The following is a 21972-nucleotide window of genomic DNA, read 5'->3' on the forward strand; positions in this document are numbered from 1 at the left end:
AACATCAGAATTGCTCTCTGCCTTATGTATCGTATGACTGTCTGCCAGTCACATATGCATCTTTTTTTTTTCCTTCTCATGTGTATCTTAAAGTTTAAAGATGTTTTCCAGGATGGCATGCAGTGGTTGATGTCCTCGTTTGGAGGGATTGAGACTGGCAGGTGGTTAGTTAACCCAAAGGAGAAAGAGAGAAGTTGGATAAACTAAGGAGTTGATTAAAAAATGATGCATTTTACTTTAAACATTTTCAGTTCAGTTCAATCGCTCAGTTGTGTTCAACTCTTTGCAGTCCCATGGGCTGCAGACGCCAGACTTCCCTGTCCATCACCAATTCCTGGAGCTTACTCAAACTCATGTCCATCGAGTTGGTGATGCCATCTAACCATCTCATCCTCTGTCATCCCCTTCTTCTCCTCCCTTCAATCTTTCCCAGCATCAGGGTCTTTTCCAATGAGTCAGTTCTTCTCATTAGGTAGCCAAGTACTGGAGCTTCAGCTTCAGCATCAGTCCTTCCAATGAATATTCAGGACTGATTTCCTTTAGGATTGACTGGCTGGATCTCCTTGCAGTCCAAGGAACTCTCAAGAGTCTTCTCCAACACCATAGTTCAAAAGCATCAATTCTTTGGCACTCAGCTTTCTTTATGGTCCAACTCTCACATCCATACATGACTAGTGGAGAAACCATAGCTTTGACTAGGTGGACCTTTCTTGGCAAAGTAATGTCTCTACTTTTTAATACACTGTCTAGGTTTGTCATAGCTTTTCTTCCAAGGAGCAAGCATCTTAATTTCATGGCTGTGGTCAACATCTGTAGTGATTTTGGAGCCCCCCAAAATAAATTCTCTCACTGTTTACATTGTTTCCCCATCTGTTTGCATGAAACGATGGGACCAGATGCCATGATTTTAGTTTTATGAATATTGAGTTTTCAGCCAGCTTTTTCACTCTCCTCTTTCATTCTCATCAAGAGGCTGTTTAGTTCCTCTTCGCTTTCTGCCATAGGGTGGTGTCATCTGCATATCTGAGGTTATTGATATTTCTCTTGGAAATCTTGATTCCAGCTTGTGCTTCATCCCACCTGGCATTTCTCATGATGTACTCTGCATATAAGTTAAATAAGCAGGGTGACAATATACCGCCTTGATGTACTCCTTTCCCAATTTGGAACCAGTCTGTTGTTCCATGTTTGGTTCTAACTGTTGCTTCTTGACCTGCATACAGATTTCTCAGGAGACAGGTCAGGTGGTCTGGTATTCCCATCTCTTGAAGAATTTTCCAGTTTGCTGTGATCCACACAGTCAAAGGCTTTGGTGTAGTTGATAAAGCAGAACTAGATGTTTTTCTGGAATTCTTTTGCTTTTTCTATGATCCAACGGATGTTGGCAATTTGATCTCTGGTCCCTCTGCCTTTTCTAAATTCACCTTGAATGTTTGGAAGTTCTCAGTTCAAGTACTGTTGAAGCCTGGCTTGGAGAATTTTGAGCATTACTTTGCTTGTGTGTGAGATGAATGTAATTGTGCGGTAGTTTGAGCATTCTTTGGCATTGCTTTCTTAAACATTACTTTGACTTAAAGCATAATTTCTGAGCAGCAGATTAACCAGTAGTTTTTCCATATATTCACTCCATGATGTTTTTTTCCATTGTCCAAGGTATGTGCTGCTTGCTGAAATACCATACTACCAGTGTTTTACTCAAGAAAGGTTCTCTTGGGGTGTCAGGCTGTCTTTCTTACCACTCGCTCCCCATTTACCCTGAGGCACACACACACACACAAACACACACACACACACACCCCAACTTCTTTTTTAAAAACAGTTTTACTGAGATATAATTTATGTACGGTACAATTTACCTATTTAAAGCTTTCCTGTACAGTGTAATGGTTACAACCCTTTATTGTGAGCAGAACGCGAAAGCCACTTGGAAGGAAAGGCTCACGGTAGGCATGCTGTGTAAATGATTGTCTTTAATTGTTGACTGCCTGTCACCCTCACCTAATTGAACGGAAATCTTTTTAAGTGACTTGCGTTTATTGAATCTTTACAAACTCAACGCAGTTTTCATATTCAAATCATATTCATGAATGTGCATGTGAGCAACTCAGACTCATTCCCTCCAAAAGTAAATTCCATGGTCAGTTCTGCTCTCTTCCTTTAATGCATATAATGTAGTTGCTTGGAGAAAATTGCTGCTTTAAGAGATTTAAGTATCTCAAATGGTTTAGCCAGAGTAAATATAAATAATGACATCTTTTCTGTTCTCTATTATAGCAGATTGCCAAATTCAATTCATACAGTATAGGACTTAGTAATTTCTGTGCTTAACTAGCAAATAAATAGCCTTGAAATTTTGTTTAAATAGAAGATTGGTAATAAAATTGGTCTCATTGTATAAGATTGTTAGAAAAAAATAATACACTTCTTTTCTGATGAATCAAACAAAGCCCTCATCAGAGGTATAGTTTTTCTGCACAGGAATAATTATGTTATTTTGAAAAAAAAAAAAAAAACAAAACAACCACTCACCTAGAAAATAATTTTTTAAGTTAAAAAAATAGCTTCCTGAAGTTATCAAAGTAAACTCTGTGAATTATGGTCAAAAGTAAATTAACTCTGTAAATTATGGTCAGTTAGTATCACAATTGAAATCTTACTAAGAACTGCAAAGCACAGACTAGACTAGACTGGATCACAGCTTTCCTGAGTTGGTGACAGCAAGAGTGGCAGTTGCCATGGTGATTGCCAGTATTTACTGGGGAGTGAAAGTGAAAATTGCTCAGTCGTGACCTTTGTGACCCCCATGGACTCTACAGTCCATGGAATTCTCCAGGCCAGAATACTGGAGTGAGGTAGCCTTTCCCTTCTCCAGGGGATCTTCCTGACCCAGGGATCGAACCCAAGTCTCCCTCATTGCAGGTGGATTCTTTACCAGCTGAACCACCAGGGAAGCCCAAGAACTCTGGAGTGGGTAGCCTTTCCCTTCTCCAGTGGATCTTTCTGACCCGGGGATCGAACCCGTGTCTCCTGCACTGCGGGCAGATTCTTTGCCAGCTGAGCTCTGAGGCAAGCACAGGTCTGCTGTCACCCTGTCTGGCATTCAGTAATTCTGATTTGTATCTCAGGTTTGAAGAGGAAGGCCCCAGTTCAAGATGATGCAGTTTGCTGATCTGTGTTTCACAGAGATGCATGAAACCAAAATAGTTTCCTAGTTTTGCCAGTTCTGATAGGTTTTGCTGAAAGTATCTTAGTTTCAAAGGATTTAATTTTCTCACTAAACCCCGCAACTAAAATCAATAAAAGGCAACTTTTCCCTGAGATAAAAGTGAGACAGCATTTTCCCCCCCTGAACTTTGTTATCATTTACATTAAAATAAATGTTTTGATTGAGATCAAGAGAAGTGGATTTGGAGATTTTATTGTACAAATTATTTCTTAGGTTTTAATTAATATGATTAATCACAAAATGCTGTGAGGGCTGTAATTATTCTGTGGTTTGCTTCTCTCCTTGGAGTTGGCAAACAGCGCTTTTGACAGAGTTTCTGTTGATGAGTGTGGATCTGTCCAGAAGATGGCCAGAGCCCAGTGGTACCCCTCCGCCTCAAGGGTGGAAAGCTCCTTTGGTTTAAGGTTACAGTGTCTGTTGGAGAGTTTAGCCCAGTTCAGGTTGTTGAACAGAAATTCATGTGAATGTGAATAAACACCCAGGCTAGGTAGTTTTATTTGGTTTTAATGGTGTTGAAACATGTTTAAAACATAAGTCATTCGTGTGTATAGTAAGAAATAAAGAAATACATGAAGTAAAATACCATCTCCGATATCTGGGGAAGCAACTATTGATAACAGTTCGGTATTCTTGTGTGCTTTTTTGTGCATATAAGAATGGGCAAAAAGGCACATAACATGTACATAAGGGACTTCCCTGGTGGTCCAGTGGCTAAGACTCTGGGCTCCCAATGCAGGGGGCCCAGGTTCAGTCTCTGGTCAGGGAACTAGATCCCACATGCTGCAACCAAGAGTTCACATGCCACAACTAAAGATTCTGCATCTTGCAACAAAAATCGAAAGTCCTGTGTGCTGCAAGTAAGATCTGATGCTGCCAAATAAATTAATAGATAATTTTAAACGTGTGCGTGATGTCCATAGCTTTTCATAAAACAGTTAGATCATGGTACACCTGACCAGCAACTTGCTTTTTTCTTCACATAACTGTGTGTAACTTCTTTTCTTCTGTATGACAACTTCTTTGGCAATATGCTTTTTCAAAAACAAAAAGAGAGAAAAAGATTGTTATTCAGATGAATGGATGGCCTATTATTTATTTATTTATTTACCCATGTATTGGTGGATGTTTGTTTTTTTCTCCTTATTAATATGTTAGCATCTACAGCTTAAAAAGTAGCAGTCTGATTCTACTTGTCACTTACTGCAAGAAGGACTGTTGTTCTAGCGGCAACTGTCTACAAACGTGATTGTACTGTTAACTTCCTCCTAAAGGTAACTTTATCACACAAAGTCTTCAACCTCATCTGAACAGAAGGTTGACCCTTTCTGTTAGACCTATCAATCTTTATACTTCATTTCATCAACTACATTCTGTAACTGGATGTGTCTCTAGAGACCATCTATTGGGTGTTTAGGAGACAGTTCCCCAGATAAGGAGAAGTCATTACTATGTTCAACAGATGGAAAGTCAGATCGAAGCAGGGAAGGAGCAAATAGAAGATCTGAGAAGGTGGCAGCTTGTGTACCAAGTACCTGAAAAGTCAGATGATAGAGAAGAGAAAAGAATGCCGTTAATGGAATAGTTTTGTGGAAACTAAAAACTCAAGAGTGAAGAGTTTCACTCAGCTAGCACATTTATTTTGTATAGGTACTATGTTTATTTTAAATATGAATAAAGCAGAAACCCTTGAAATAATAAATAACAGCATGGACACAACTTTCATAAGGATTTCTTTCTTTAAATAGTATAGTGTTTGTGTATGTATTTATGTCTGGGGGCAGATAGGAGATGAGCATTGGTATTTATTTCCTTTTGTAAAATTTAATATGAAAACCGTAAGGAGATACTTTATTATGAAGTGGAATATGAATATATCTTGAAAAATTGAATACCAAATATGGCCGTTGTATACAGCAAGGTATTCTTTTATTAAGAATAAGCTTTTCTTCTCTGTTTCCTTTTAGTAGTTGCATGTTTAAAGTGCATTATGCCCATAGGACAGGGTGACAGAGGAATTGTGACAAAAGGCAAATAATCATTAGTGATGGTTTAGAATCAGTTGTACCTTATGAGGGTATGCTCAGGAAATTTAAACATAAAAAGCAAATTTGGTGAATATGTGAAAAAATATTCTTCTCTTAGCAACTGCATGCTTCCCCTAAGATAAAATTTTAAAAAGACCAGAAATACTGAATGGCAAATAGAAGGGGGAAAAAGTGGAAGCAGCGATAGTTTTTATTTTCTTGGGCTCCAAAATTACTGCAGATGGCAACTGCAGCCATGAAACTAAAAGACACTTGCTGCTTGGAAGAAAAGCTATGACCAACCTAGACAGTGTATTAAAAAGCAGAGACATTACTTTACCAACAAAAGTCCATGTAGTCAAAGCTATGGTTTTCCCAGTAGTCATGTAGGGATATGAGAGCTGGACCATAAAGAAAGCTGAGCGCTGAAGAATTGATGCTTTTGAACTGTGGTGTTGGAGAAGACTCTTGAGAGTCCCTTGGACTGCAAGGAGATCCAACCAGTCCAACATTCATTGGAAGGACTGATGCTGAAGCTGTAGCTCCAATGCTTTGGCCACCTGATACGAAGAGCCGACTCACTGGAAAAGACCCCGATGCTGGGAAAGATTGAAGGCAGGAGGAGACGAGGACAACAAAGGATTAGGTGGTTGGATGGCATCACCGACTCAATGGACATGAGTTTGAGGAAACTCCGTGAGATGGTGAAGGATGGGGAAGTCTGGCGTGCTGCATCCATGGGGGTGCAGATAAGATAGATAAAAAGAGTCAGATAAGACTGAGCGAGTGAACAGCAACAACTGAATGGCACGGGCTCAGGCTTCCAAATGTATTTCCATACCTGGTGTAAAAGACATGGGATTATTGGATTAATGAGGACGAGTTAGGAGTGGGAATGGACTGCTTTGATTCGTGTGGTCTGCTTGCTTTCCATTGGGTACCAGGCTGTCTGTGAGGACTGCAGTTTTATCATGCCTTTGCCAGCGTTGGATGTTGTTTCACAGTGACCTTTTGTGGTTATGCTTGTCAGTGGTGCTTATGAATAGACACTTGCGTTATCTGTAGCGCTTAGGCGTGCTTTCCTGTGTGCTGTAGGGAAGCACCACAAGAAGAAGCCTTTTCTGCTTTGCCCACTGTGTGTTCCCTGAGCCTCAGAGAAGGAATGTGGTGGCACTCAGTGATATCTGCTGAAAGAAGTGACACAGTACGCTTAAGTGTAGCTCATAGGAATAGGATGGTGAGTCACATAACGGGAGGTTCAGAGGCAAGTGGCTGCAGCTGTTGTTCTGAAAGCCCGAGGCAGCGTCTCTGCCCTTCTCTTGGCCTTTTCCTCTTGGTCACAAGATGACTGCTGCAGCTCCCTCCACAGTAGGAGAGTTCAGGGTGAGAGAAAGCATGGTAGGGTGGCTTCCGCTGCTTTCTGCTCACATCTCATTGGCCAGTGCTCAGGTATGTCCGGCTTTTTTGCAATATAAAAGTCTCAAGACCTAAGAGCCTGACAGGCTGCTCTGTCCATGGGATTTTTCAGGCAAGAATACTGGAGTGGGTTGCCATTTCCTCCTCGAGGGGATCTTCCTGACCCAAGGATCAAAGCTGTGACTCCTGTGTCTCCTGAATTGTAGGCAGATTCTTTACCGCTGAGTGATGTTCTGTGGCCAGTCCTGACTCCAGGGAGAGGGAGCCTTGAAGATCAGCAGAAGCAGACAGGGAGGGGGCCTGTTGGGATTGGATAATGGGTGAGCCCTCCACCCTCCTACACAGCCACCGTGTCTGTCTGTTTACAATTGTATTTCAGGACCCACTAGGGAAACTGAGAATTTCCTGTTATTTATTTAACATTTTCTATTCTTAATTCTTTATTATATGTGATAGATACATTTTTCCTAGTTTGTTTTGGTCTTTTAAATTTACTGATTTTGCAATTTCAGTTAGCATTAGTTACATCTTTTTTTGTTTGCAAGTTGTATAAAATCTGATTTTAACTTTACCCCAAATACATAATTTATTGCCTCTCATGACTGAAATGCCCTGGGTTGGTCTGGCTTGGGCATATTTCATCCACACATCAAGTGGCGTCTTCAGCTGTGCTTTCTCCACATGTTGATTGTGTTTGCTCGTCAGATTCTTTCATGGGGGTGGTTCTGATAGCCCCCAGCTTTCATGACCTCAGCAGCTCCTAGAGCCCGGTGAAAGGTGGACCCTCTACCCCAGGAGCTGTCAGCCAGCAGCCACGGGGAAGGCCTGGCGGGCGGCCTGAGTCCTGGTTGCCCTGGCCAGCTGGCGGGGAGGCTCAGTGACAGGCGGTCCTGGCACAAGCACGCAGGGCGGATGGGTCATCCCTGGACTCAGAGAAACGGACGTGTCCACTCGACCTGATAGGTACGCGCGGGGGTTTTCACGTCGGGTTGGCTGTTCTTCTTTTGACTTTCTCCTGTTGCCTCAAAGCTTAGAAAGTTGTCTGTTTTCAGTGATGTGACGCCTGCACAGTCCTGCTCTACACTGGATGGCAGAGTGACGTGGGTGAGGGGCACACTGCTGGCTCTGGGCTCAGATGCCCGTGTCGCACAGCGCAGCCCAGCCTCCGGCAGCTCCAGTGCCTTGAGCAAGTCTTCCTCGGCCTCCGCCCTCTCTTCCCAGGATGGAGGAGACTGGATAGTCGCAGTCTTTCCCAGTGAAGTAACCCTCAAGAGTCCAGCGGGGACATGCGTGTAACCCTGTCAGCACAGGGCCAGGCGGAGAGCCGGCCCTGGTGAAGCAGGCCGCCCTTGCCGCCACCTCCTCCAGCCCCGCCGTCACACCCAACCCGCTGCTGGCTTCCCTGTCGCCTTGCCCTCATGCTGACTTCAACACTTCTTATGTTCTTGGCAAAAAATTATCCTTATTTTTAGGCAGTTGAGTCAGATGATTAAGAAACATTGACAGAAAGCTTAGCTCTGCATGCCTTCTTTGAAACAGGTTCAGTTTTACAAATCAGGTAGCTACTGTGATAATTAGTTTTCCTTTCTTTACATCGGATTCAGTGCTTTAAAAAGGTAGTGAAAGAGGTAATGCATACAAAAGGCATTCACTGTTCTGAAATGGATCCTTTGAAAATATGCTAAAGGGAACAAATGAATGCAGCTTTTCTCATTTTATGTAATCTTTTATATACAGATTTATATAAATAATATATTTATTTTGGAAAAAAATATACTGCAGGAGGCATATAAAAACCTGTTATCCCGTCTCCTAAAGGTACTTGTGGTATCTCCTTACAGACTGCTTTTTCAACACACATACACGTGCATTGTGATACAACTCAAGATCTTTCACTTCCATAGTCTAAGTGGGAGAGGTTTGTTTTCTGACTTGTTTTAACTTCCCTGCAAGAAATGTCCATGCCACTGTCCTAAGCCCTCGTTTCCAGAATCCTGGAGTAAGCGCCCAAGCTGCCTTCTGTCTGTAACCCATGGTAGGACAGCTGGAGTGGGCAGGCTTCAGCTGCTTTATCTTTACAGGACATCAACCAGGGGTTGAGACAGTGGGCCGTGCTGGGATTAGCTGATGTAATTATGAAAAGCGAGACTGTGTTGGTTCTGCAAGAGGGATTTTCAACAATGCAATGAACTTCAGGTGTTAACTGACAGCCACGTGGAGAGCAACTGGAGGGAAGTTTAGCCGTGGTCCTGAGAGCACGGATGCTGTCCTAGGACAGCCTTAGAGAGACATCTGCCTGCAGGGTGGGCACCTGCCTCTGAGAGTAATGAGGCCAGAGCCAGAGGTGCCTCCCAGAGCCTGGGTGGGGTCCCCGTGCTGACATCCTGACTTGCCCAGGGACATGAAGGACTGCCCGTCTCCTTCACTTCAAATTAGATGTTTCCATTCATTGTCTCAGATAATCACGATGGTGTGATCACTGACCTAGAGCCAGACATCCTGGAATGTGAAGTCCAGTGGGCCTTAGAAAGCATCACTACGAACAAAGCTAGTGGAGGTGATGGAATTCCAGTTGAGCTATTTCAAATCCTGAAAGATGATGCTGTGAAAGTGCTGCACTCAATATGTCAGCAAATTTGGAAAACTCAGCAGTGGCCACAGGACTGGAAAAGGTCAGTTTTCATTCCGATCCCAAAGAAAGGCAATGCCAAAGAATGCTCAAACTACCGCACAATTGCACTCATCTCACACGCTAGTAACGTAATGCTCAAAATTCTCCAAGCCAGGCTTCAGCAATATGTGAACCGTGACCTTCCTTATGTTCAAGCTGGTTTTAGAAAAGGCAGAGGAACCAGAGATCAAATTGCCAACATCCGCTAGATCATGGAAAAAGCAAGAGAGTTCCAGAAAAACATCTATTTCTGCTTTATTGACTATACCAAAGCCTTTGACTGTGTGGATCACAATAAACTGTGGAAAATTCTGAAAGAGATGGGAATACCAGACCACCTGACCTGCCTCTTGAGAAATCTGTATGCATGTCAGGAAGTAACAGTTAGAACTGGACATGGAACAACAGACTGGTTCCAAATAGGAAAAGGAGTACATCAAGGCTGTATATTCTCACCCTGCTTATTTAACTTATATGCAGAGTACATCATGAGAAACGCTGGACTGGAAGAAACACAAGCTGGAATCAAGATTGCCGGGAGAAATATCAATAACCTCAGATATGCAGATGACACCACCCTTATGGCAGAAAGTGAAGAGGAACTAAAAAGCCTCTTGATGAAAGTGAAAGTGGAGAGTGAAAAAGTTGGCTTAAAGCACAACATTCAGAAAACGAAGATCATGGCATCCGGTCCCATCACTTCATGGGAAATAGATGGGGAAACAGTGGAAACAGTGTCCAACTTTATTTTTCTGGGCTCCAAAATCACTGCAGATGGTGACTGAAGCCATGAAATTAAAAGACACTTACTCCTTGGAAGGAAAGTTATGTCCAACCTAGATAGCATATTCAAAAGCAGAGATATTACTTTGCCAACAAAGTTTCGTCTAGTCAAGGCTATGGTTTTTCCTGTGGTCATGTATGGATGTGAGAGTTGGACTGTGAAGAAGGCTGAGCGCTTCTGAAGAATTGATGCTTTTGAACTGTGGTGTTGGAGAAGACTCTTGAGAGTCCCTTGGACTGCAAGGAGACCAACCAGTCCATTCTGAAGGAGATCAGCCCTGGGATTTCTTTGGAAGAAATGATGCTAAAGCTGAAACTCCAGTACTTTGGCCACCTGATTCGAAGAGTTGACTCATTGGAAAAGACTCTGATGCTGGGAGGGATTGGGGACAGGAGGAGAAGGGGATGACAGAGGATGAGATGGCTGGATGGCATCACTGACTCGATGGACGGGAGTCTGAGTGAACTCTGGGTGTTGGTGATGGACAGGGAGGCCTGGTGTGCTGCCATTCATGGGGTCTCAAAGAGTCGGATACGACTGAGCGACTGAACTGAACTGAACTGAATTCATTGGCTTTGGCCAATGAATTATCTACAAAACCTCAAACAGCTCTGCCTGGTTTTCCCCGGCCCTGCTCTCTCCATTGCCATGGATGCTGGCACCGACACTGGAATCCCCATCAGCCCCCAGCTCGCCCCCTCGGGTCTGAGGCGTAACCAGGAGACAAGCCCATGGGCTTTGGGACATTCTTTGTGACTGCATTAAGATGTAGACCCCCTTGGCTAATGCGTGGCCTCGGCCCTTGTCCTCATCTGCAGAACCAGCTCACGCAGGGCCCAGGTGGAGCTGTAATACTGCTTCTGTTACGTTGGCAATCCTGTCCTCCTCATTTATGGAGACTAGGTTTATTTTGTTGTATGAAATACACCGATGACCTCCTGCTTTTTCATATATCACGAAATTTTGAATGTTTTGAGTCAGAACGATACTAGGAGTTGATGAGGGCAGATGGAGACCCAGAAAACTGTCCAGGTTAGGTTCGCGCCGGCCTGACTCCCTTGGCTCCAGCAGGCTAGTGGGTCGAGGAGGAGTAAGCGTCTCCTGTACCCATCTTCCGTTCTCAGCTGGGTCTCCTAACAAGAGAGAGACAAGCGCAAAGCCCGCACGTTTGTTTAATGTAAGTGTTACATGAGATGAGAGCCATCGTGAGGAAATGAGCCATGAAGCCGTGGTTAATCCTGGGTGTCTGGTGCTGGCTTGATGAGGGGAGGGGTGGTGGGAACACGACATGACAGAAGGGCCTTGGCTCAGCGCAGGGAACTGGGGTGACCTAGCGAGGCCTTGTCCGTCCAGCCCTCTCATGTCCCTCCATCCTTGGAGATGCTGGCGCTCCATCCCTCAGGTTCAGGGAGGCCACCTCCGAAATGAGGATCTGAGGGGCTGCTTTGGGGGAGAAGGATGAGGGCGGGTCAGAGTCCTTCGTGCTCCTTCCATTTCTAAAGTTCCTTCCTTGTAAACTCTCCAGCGTGCAGCATGTGCCGTGCATTGGGGGGATGTGTCCTGACCCTCATCTGGGTGATGACCATACGGGTGTACCAGGTGCCCCAGCCGACAGCCAAGGTTCCCACCTCCCTCACTGGGCCCGCGGGCCAACCCTGGGGAGCCTGCAGTCTCTGGCCACTCTGATCTGTGAAGCCAGCGCATCACCCCTGGTAAATGCCACATTGGGGAAAGGCGTCACCACTTCTCCATGCCAGGCTCACGGTGGGCAGGCTCCTCCTGTCTTGGATGTAGCTAACCACGTGGTGTGACTGCCCAGGCCTGGAGCTGGTGAAGTTCCCTCGTGGCTCAGTGGTAAAGAATCCACCAGCCAGTGCAGTAGATGTGGGTTCAGTCCCTGGGTTGGGAAGATCCCCTGGAGAAGTAAATGGCAACCCACACCAGTATTCTTGCCTGGAGGATCCCATGGACAGAGGAGCCTGGTGGGCTACAGTCCATGGGGTCACAAAGAGTTGGACACGACTGAGCAACTGGCGCACTGACATATACACATACTTACGTGTTTAGTATCCATATATGTTTTATACACACATGGAAGCCATGTCCTGTCAGGTCTGTCTGGATCAGCCCTATACTTTTCTGGCTGGTGAAGACCCATTCTGACTGTAGGAAAAATGTCAGTCCTGCCGTTTTCTTGTTTGTGCTTGTGCTGCATAATTAGTTTTATCTTCACCTTTGTTTTCCTTGGAAGTGTCCTTTCAAAGCTGGTTATCCTCTCTGTGAGGCTGGCTTAGTTACGCTGGGTGCACGCTGAACCCGGCCCTGGGCGTGTAGGGCCCGTACAGCTCCTGCTCCCCTCCAGGGCCCAGCCTGTCGTATCTCAACTGGGTAACCTTTCCCAGTCTGGGAAAGGGGACCGCACTGTAGTTCATGTATTAAATATTATTTATAACATTTTTGTTTGCCGTCTCCCCGCATCCCGTGGATTGCCTTGGGCACACCTGGGGCACCTGGGTCAGTGGGAGGTGGTTGTGGGGTTTGCCTGCCGAGCCCTGAGCCAGTCCTGAGACTCCGTGGGGGTAACAAGGCCTCTGCCATGTGGTCAGGACCACAGCTCTCTTTGCCTCATGCTGGCATGTTTTCCTTCCAAGGCGGGTCATGTGCTCTTCTTCACTAGAGTCTTTGGTCGATGGTTTCTGTCCTCTTGAAAAATAACCTCATGTTCAAAACTGTCAGGAGTCAGCCATGTGACTGCAGTCTCCCCGGGACTGTTGATCAGGCTTCCACTGGACAACAGGAATTTTCAGCCTTGTAAATGTGAATACCCAGACTTCTCTTGAATTTGTGTAAAGTTTAACTGCAAATGGCCACCCTTTTCCAATTCAATCCCTTGCTCTTACCAAAAATTTTACAGAGTGAATCTTACCTTTCCTATTTCTGCTGGAGAAATAAGTTCTGAACACACGCAGAGGCCCTCTCTCCCTGTTGCCTTCTCCCGTGTGTGTGTGTGTGTGTGTGTGTGTGTGTGTCTGTCTGTCTGTCTGCATGTGTGTGTTTTCCTGCTGCTCAGGCCTCTCGCGAGTGCCCTTCCTGGAGCTCCTGGTAGGAGGTGCACCTGGAGCTGAAGCATTTTCCAGTCCCTGGGTGTCACCACTGCCCTGCCTTCAGTGCCCAGGTGAGCTCCCAAACCGGTTTTTGAGACTCTGCTGGTTGCCAAAAGTTCAACCCAGAATTTCTGATCACCTGGTCTTCGGCAGCCTGAGAATTTGCATTTTCCCACAAATTCCCAGGTGGTTCTGTGCTGCTGAACCTGGGGCAGGACTTGGTGAGCCACTGACCAAGTTTCTCATCTTGCACACTTACAGAGCATCTCTGGTTTGGTGCCCTCGAAGCAGAGTCTGAGATGGGGTCTGAGTTGTTGCACGGGGATGATCCTTCTTGCTCCATGGGGGTTGGAACAGTTCACTGAAGGAGGGGCTCTCAGGGGAGATGGATGAGCGACGTGGGGTGAGTGGGGCCAAACTCGACGAGGGGTCCAGCTCCACTCCTACAGCCAGAGACACAGGGTGAAGGGCTCAGATTGCCTCCGGGGCTGTGTGCTTTCTCCCTGCTGAGAGCTGGGCAGTGGGTGAACCTCGGACGCACCCATTTGGGGTGGGCTTTGGGAGACTGCCTAGCCAAGCTGATGGGAGGGAGTGAGGGGGTGCAGGGGATATGGTTCAGGCCGGGGCGGGCAGTGGCCTGGGGGCTGGAAGGGAGGCGGGAGGCTGGGTTATTACTGCTCACGAGAACATGGGTGGGATATGACGCCCAGGCCACTCTGAGGGCTGAGGATTCCTCACCAGCATTAAAAACCGATGTGCTTCTTAATAGCAGCCACTACTGTGGATGCTGTTTATGGGACTTGTTCCATCCAGGCCCTGGCCCCAGACTTGCATGCATCGTCTCTAAGAGGAAGGCAGGCAGTTCAGAGATAAAGACAGGCTTTGGGGTCTGACCGACCAGGGTCATTGCTGAGTCTGTCTCCACTTGCTGAGAGACTCGAGAGAAACTGATGAGCACCTCTAAACCGCAGTTTCCTCACCTTTGCAGTGAGGATGGTCCTCATTACCCATAGCGGGTTTGCGGGAGGATTAAGGGAGGTGATATGTGTGAAGAACTCAGGAGATGATGGCAAGTCTAGAACCGAACGGTGGTGACTTCTCTCCAGTTGCTCTTGCAGCAGTCCTGTTGGTCACGTGCTAACACCTCTGTTTACAGATTGAGCAAACCAAGGCTCAGCAGGTGATGCGACTCACCAGGGGCTGGCAAGGCATGTGCCCTGTTTTTGGTTAGCAGTACTCATGATGGAATAGAGCTGACTCTTGTTTTTACAGGTTAGTAAAACAGTGGCTGAATTCTTTGACCATTCACGTTGCCTTTGGTAATTCCCTTCACAAAGAATGTTATGTTTGCATCTGCCAACAGGCTCTAGAGATGTGTAGAATAATTGATCTTCAGCAAGATGGAAAATATTTGAACTTTAGTAAATGGAAATATAGAACTAAATGCAAATACAGAGTTACTAACTAGGAATTTAGGTTTAAAAAGAACTGAAAGTACATTTCAGGGATTTCAGGCTGTTGACTGAGATCTAGTGGTAAGTTATACTGCAGAGGCACATATGCACAGAAAATGAAACACTGAGAAGTATTTTGAAGTGGAAATCTCAAGTGCCAAATATATTGGGGAATCTATAATTATAATTTTTTGTTTGCAGCTGGCAAAAAGCCCACCCCAATTTTCACTCTAAAAGGGAGTATTGGGCAGAAATCTCTTGCCTTTTGAAGGAATTCTAGATAATTAGTGTTTTTGCAGGGAATGCTAACAGTGCCCTGGCCCTGGGGGTTGGAGACACCTGAAAATGCCTTTCCTGCAGAGACCTGTGCTAATGAAGCCTCCACATAGAGCGTTCCTAGCATCTCACTGAGCTGGTGGCTGGACAGTTGCTTGTCTGCCCCCCAGTCCTGAGAGCTTCTCGAGCGTGTGAGCCAAGTGCCAGACTTGGCTGCCTCTCTAGCTCCAGCGTGTGTCTGGCGCAGGGCAAATCCTCAATAAATATATGAAGTGCCTCAGGCTCCTCCACTGTGTCCTATGCATTTTAATTGGGGTGTAAACCCAGTGTCATATCCCTATTAATGCTGCAGTCTGCCACCTCAGTATCTCTTGTAAATAATTGCATCGTTGAAAATGACTTAAATCCTCTTGGTAGTAGTTTTGTATGCAGTTATTAATGCCGAATTTCTGTTCTAGCCTTTCAAAGTGTGAAAATCATACTTCAGTTTGAGAAGAAGCTCAGCAGGGCTTTTCACCCTCCTAAGTATATTTATTTTGTGTATTTCTGTGCATTGTGTAACATAAAAGAGTGATGGCATTTCATTTCCTAACATGGAACCATTGATGGGACAGAATGGTATTCTTGGCTGTGTGCTGAAGTAAGCAAGCAGCAGCTAAGGTCTCGGTAAGGCCTCTCAGTTGAGAAGAGAACAGCTGCAGGTAGTTGTGGTTCAGGTTGACCTGTTGTTCAGACAGAGCTCAGTGAACATGTGCTCACACTTTCATCCTTTGTGCACGTTCTGGGTCTTTGTGTGAAGTGTCTCCCACAACCCAAGAATTAAACGGAAGGTATCAGACAATGGCGAGTGCCAGAGCCGGAGCTGTGCTGGGCCCTTCCATTTGAAGGTGCTCCAAGGACCCCTGTGTGGTGGAGCCTTGGGCCGAGGGTGTGGGTGAGGCCTTACCAGCCTTCAGCAGGTAGTGAGCACTCCAGACCCAGAGACTCATCCCACAGTCCGAAGCTCACCTGAGCCTGGGCTTCTCACTGAGCTCACTTAGAGTGCTGTCTATTAACTTCTACTGTACGTTGGAGTCACCCTAGTAGGTGGAGACTGCATCTCCTCACTCTGTTCTTATTTTCTTTCTTTTTTTTTTTTTTTCAATGGATATGACTTCTTTCTAATTCTCTGTGACCATCTGGTTTTGTAGAAGTGTTTCAGTCTGTACCACAATGTGGTTAAAATTAATCTTTCAAAAGCAGTGTGGTATTCAGGATGATTTTTAGGATCCTGAGTCTTCATGCTGGCTCAGAGAGAAGTCATGGGAAGGCTTTGGATAAAACTTGGATGTATGTTGTTGAACGAGAACGTTCCCTGACTTACTGAGAAAGTTGTGCAGGTTCCCAGGGATGCTCTGAGGACAAGTTAAATAGAATTCTTTTGTGCTGCCTTGAGCTTCAAAAGCACAAACATCGCCCAAAACCCAGTTCTGAGTTGACCTCCCACAGATGATTCATTCCTTCCATATGGTGTTATCTTCATAATAACTATGTCTCAGAAAAAGTTGAAATGCAACCAAATGTACAGTGAGATGCATCCAAGGATTTTCTAACAAGAGTATTTAAAATTCTGGTTTCCTTCCCTTTAACTGCGAAGTCAGAGAAAGTTCAGTTAATTTTAATGTGACTATGGTTTTCAGTACAAAACTGTACTGTTTTCCTTTCTATTTTCTCACAGACATCCATTCTTTACTTAATTTTTGTGATATAAATAATTTTGAAACAATAGTTATAGTCAATGCTATCTGCTAACTGATTAAAAGAAAAAAATGAGGCAGAGGGAGGGATAATTTAAGAATTTGAGAGTAACATATACACACTACTATATATAAAATAGTAACCAACAAGGACCTACTATATAGCACAGGGAACTATACTCAATATCTTATAATGATCTATAAAGGAAAAAAATCTGAAAAAGAGCGTGTATATGTATAATTGAATCACTTTGTTGTACACCTGAAACTAATGCAACGTTGTAAGTGAAAGTGAAAGTTGCTCAGTCGTGTCCGACTCTTTTAGACCCCATGGACTATGTGCAGTCCATGAAATTCTCCAGGCCAGAATACTGGAGTGGGTAGCTGTACCCTTCTCCAGGGGATCTTCCCAACCCAGAGATCGAACCCAGATCTCCTGTACTGCAGACAGATTGTTTACTAGCTGAGCCTCAAGGGAAGCCCCAAAATACTGGAGTGGGTAGCCTATCCCTTCTCCAGCAGATCTTCCTGACCCAGGAATCAAACCCGGGTCTGTCGCATTGCAGGTAGATTTTTTACCAACTGAGCTATCAGGGAAGCCCAACACTGTAAATCAACTGTATTTCAATAAAAAAGCAAAACTAAATACCAGTCTGTAATTCCATCCCTGAGTGCGCTACTTTTCCACTTGGAATCCATTCAGACAACAATCAGGCAGTACCCTCAGGCTGGGACTGTGTCCCACACTGAGATACAGTGTGGGGTGGCTGAGCAGGAGGTGGGGAGCAGGTGCAGGTTAATTCGGGCGGGAAAAGCCCCTCGTGAGAGGCCAGCTCTGCTGTGGCTCTCGCATGACGCTGGTCCTCGTGTGCGTTCTGTGTCTCGAGGCCGAGCGGCCAGCAGTGGCTGGCTTGTGCCCTCGTGTGGCTGCCCGCTGAGAAAGTCGGAAAACTCACCCCTGTGGTGGGTCTCGACTGAGTCAGTTCCCGGAGTCCTGAGGACCCCTCTGGTGGGACAGACCTTCGGGAGGACCCTGAGGGACTCTGATGAAGATGAGTCAGTGGTGTGTTCGGGGGAGGACTCCTGTCACTTTCCTGAGTAAGTCCTGGCTGGTTAACACGAGCTTTTTACCAAGGAGCTGCTCTTCCCAGGCACCTGGGTCTTGTGATGTGGGGACAGACAGCAGAAGCAGCCCGTGAGTTTGTGGTTCCGTTTAAGTACAAAATAGAGGAACAGGAAATTATTTGAAGGCAAGGTAATAATGTGTGCAGAGATTATGACAGGAAATGGAGTTGGGAGGTTGGGAGTTGGGAGGTTTCTCACATCCCAACTAGTTGGGAGGTGATGTGAGAAACTTGCTGTTAGAAAGAGGAGGGTGAATGCACATTTATTTGGATTAAGATGTCACGCAGGTCTGTTCGCCAGGGAACAGGAGATATGGATCTCAAGGAATGTGCGCCAAATAGTTAAGACAGCATTTCAAGAAATGTTCATTTTCTATTTATATACTTCTGTAATGTTTGAGTTTTACTTAGTGTATGTTTCCGTGATTAGAAAAAAAGATTAAAAAGGAAAAATACATGAGTTTTGACCAAAATGTTGATATTTTAACTTATCGCTGGTGGTCAGGTAATACTCAGGTCCTGATGGGCAGCTCAGGTCTCATGGAGACTTGCTGGCCCGTGGTTAAGTGTTCCGTCTGTTTCAGGCCAAGAGCTGTTTCTCAGAAGGAGAGTCGTTGTCTGTGGAGGATGGCAGGGCTGTGCTCCAAACCCCGAGGCCTGCACCAAGATTCTTCCACCAAAGGCTCCAGACAGCATCCCTTTCTGACACTGATGCTTTGGGTACCACAGGATCTGCTGGATCACATGACCTGGGACACAGAGCAGGTCACATGGTGGCCTGATCCATGAGGAGCTCTCTCTTCTTCTGGACCCCACTCAAAATCAGCAGCTTTTGGGGTTACTAGGTAAACAGGCCGGATTGTCACACCCAAATTAGGGACATGTAGCCTCCAAAATCCAAAGGGGCACAGTGAACTTGACACATAAAATTAACTGTCACTATACATAGAGACTCGGTTTTTATGTAACTCTTTTTTTTTTTTAATTTATTTTATTTTTTAACTTTACAATATTGTATTGGTTTTGCCATATATCAACATGAATCCGCCACAGGTGTACATGTGTTCCCCATCCTGAATCCTCCTCCCCCTCCCTCCCCGTACCATCCCTCTGGGTCGTCCCAGTGCACCAGCCCCAAGCATCCTGTATCCTGCATCAAACCTGGACTGGCTATTCATTTCATATATGATATTATACATGTTTCAATGCCATTCTCCCAAATCATCCCACCCTCTCCCTCTCCCACAGAGTCCATAAGACTGTTCTATACATCAGTGTCTCTTTTGCTGTCTCGTATACAGAGTTACTGTTACCGTCTTTCTAAATTCTATATATATGCGTTAGTATACTGTATTGGTGTTTTTCTTTCTGGCTTACTTCACTCTGTATAATAGGCTCCAGTTTCATCCACCTCATTAGAACTGATTCAAATGTATTCTTTTTAATGGCTGAGTAATACTCCATTGTGTATATGTACCACAGCTTTCTTATCCATTCATCTGCTGCTGGACATCTAGGTTGCTTCCATGTCCTCACTATTATAAACAGTGCTGCGATGAACATTGGGGTACATGTGTCTCAATTCTGGTTTCCTCAGTGTGTATGCCCAGCAGTGGGATTGCTGGGTCATAAGGCAGTTCTATTTGTAACTCTTGAACTAATTACTTAAAATGCAACATCACTCATGTTTTAAAAATCATAAGCAAGCACTTAGAAAGAAACTTGTATTTCATGTCAGACTCTGAATCGAGTTATGATAACATATTCTCTCAGATGCACCCCCTCCCATCAATTACGTACCCTCCTACCAGGTGGTATGTCATGATCCATGTGCTAGATTTTTTTTCTTGGGTGCTAAATATATCAGTATTTAAGTTTTGTAGGATATTGCACTTAGGAGTAGGTATGCTGTATTTGTTTAGTACTTGTCCAAATAGAATTCAGTGTGTGAAAGTATTAGAGCTGGAAGGATCTTCAGAAATGGTCTAGGCTGACTTCCTTTTTCAGACACAATGAAGCTGCAGGGTGTTAGAGAGCAGACTGCCACTCGGGTTTTCTGCGGTCAGTGAGAAGCGTCCTGGTTCCGGCTGTGTCCTGCTCTCCGGAGCTGAGAGGCCTGCTGTTGGCTGGGGTCAGCGTCAGCCTGTCGGGGGGTGAGCTGAGGTTCTGTCTTCAGTTGGTAGCCTGGCCATGTGCCTGGAGAAGTGCTGTTTCCTGACCGAATGCTCGATGTGCTGGACTGAGAGATAGGGATTTTAAAGAGCAAGATGCTGAGAATCCGGCTGTCTTAGCTTCTCTGAGAGCTGGAGAGGAACATCTTGAAAATTAATCTACTAGGTTAAGTGTATTATAAATCACTAAAGTACACACCTGGTTGACAAAGAGTATTAATAATATGTAATATATAAAACTTTAATTCAAATAGCCAAGTTAACTACTTTAATAATTGAATTTCCCTTTGGCAAATTTAGTGGCAGTTTATCACTTGGTAGATGCTTAAGAGCTTAAATCAGCCTTTTTTTTTTTTTTTTTTTGAGGCGGTAACATCACTAATGCTAAGGCCATATTTAACTTTGATTTGTCGTCTCGGAGTTGGATGGATGGTAATATGGAGGTCCCCTAGTTGTAGCCCCCTGCCCCAGCCCGGTTAGATGCGTTGCCCCTAGGTACCCCTGGCAGTTGGCTGTCCCGCCTCTTGTCTCCAGCGTTCCAGGTTCCTTTTGAAGACAGCCCCTTCCACGGATAGGCAGTGCTCCTGCTCCTTGTTAGAAAGCCTTCTTTCACGTACTTCTCATGGACTTCTCATCATTTGTGCTTATGTCTCCTGATTCTGCCCCAAGATTGTTTTTCTAGTTTTCTCAACATTAGAAAAATTATTTATTTTTTATTGATCATTTTTGGCTGTGCTGGGTCTTCGTTGCCACATGGGATTTCCCTAGTTGTGGCGAGCATGGCCTACTCTCTAGTTGCAATGTGCAAGCTTCTCATTGCAATGGCTTCTCTTGTTGCAGAGCATGGGCTGTAGGGCACTGGGGCCTCAGTAGTTGTGGCAGATGGGCTTGGTTGCTCCACGGAGTGTGGGATCTTCCCAACCGAGGGATCGAACCCGTGTCTCCTGCATTGATTGGCAGGCGGATTCTTTACCACTGAGCCAGCAGGGAAGCCCTTCTGAACAATTTTTTATAGCTCATTTTGGATGGTCAAAAATTCTAGACTAGATATTTCAGCATTCTAATTAAAAAAAATCGAGTATTCACAAGGACAATCATTTTCCTAGCATGAATCAGTATTCCCCCCAAAATAGGCTCCTAAAATGATTATGCCTGACTTCACTTTGTAATTAGGAAGACGCAAAGAACCAGGGATGAGTGTGCCTGGTTCCGAGCCTTTCTCTGCCTCTCGCCAGTTGGGTGCTGTGGGCAAGGGAACCTCCCTGAACCTGTTTCCTTTTCTATAAAGTGAAGATGAGAATGCCTGCTCCAGGTACCAGGCTGTTTTGAGAATCAGCTGCTTTTGTAGTCTATCTATGTTCTTCCAGATATAGGAGGTTAACTCCCTTGTTTTAGAATGGAACATTTTTGAATCATCAGTTCAGTCACTCAGTCATGTCCAGCTCTTTGTGACCCCGTGGACTGCAGCACGCCAGGCCTCCCTGTCCATCACCAAATCCTGGAGCTTGCTCAGACTCATGTCCATCGAGTTAGTGATGCCATCCAACCATCTCATCCTCTGTCTTCCCCTTCTCCTCCTGCCTTCACTGTTTCCCAGCATCAGCATCTTATTTTCTAATGAGTCCGTTCTTTGCATCAGGTGGCCAAAGTATTAGAGCTTCAGCGTCAGTCTTTCCAGTGAATATTCAGGACTGATTTCCCTTAGGATTGACTGGTTTGATCTCCTTGCTGTCCAAGGGACTCTCAAGAGTCTTCTCTAGCATGACAATTCAAAAGCATCAGTTTTTCTACCAACACTATTTGAAGGGTTCCTGTCTCAAAAGATGAACATCCTTGAGGTGGATTAGCTGACACTAGGGCTTTGTTCTGTCTAAAAATAGTGCCAGGAATAGAAGGTGAAGTGACTTATTGAGGGCATTACAGAACAGCCCAAAGAGGCCTTCCACAGACCTGCATTGCATTTTTACTGTGAATTTCTCTGTCTTT

At 45.1% G+C, this 21972-nt stretch overlaps 1 protein-coding gene across 24 annotated transcripts in view; it reads left to right on the forward strand.

Moving 5' to 3' along the window:
* Positions 1–21972, forward strand: part of TULP4 (TUB like protein 4) — a 221772-nt gene that overhangs the window by 125070 nt on the left and 74730 nt on the right. The window contains exon 1 of one of the 24 annotated variants that reach the window (XM_055536110.1): positions 5647–6699. The exons of the other annotated variants lie outside the window; for them this stretch is intronic. Coding sequence (XP_055392085.1) covers positions 6595–6699 — 105 coding nt within the window. The 5' untranslated portion in view covers positions 5647–6594. Of the gene's footprint in view, positions 1–5646; positions 6700–21972 lie in introns of those variants that run through there. 24 annotated transcript variants of the gene reach the window in all.

Source organism: Bubalus kerabau, chromosome 9, assembly GCF_029407905.1.
Source record: "Bubalus kerabau isolate K-KA32 ecotype Philippines breed swamp buffalo chromosome 9, PCC_UOA_SB_1v2, whole genome shotgun sequence".
Taxonomy (NCBI): domain Eukaryota; kingdom Metazoa; phylum Chordata; class Mammalia; order Artiodactyla; family Bovidae; genus Bubalus; species Bubalus kerabau.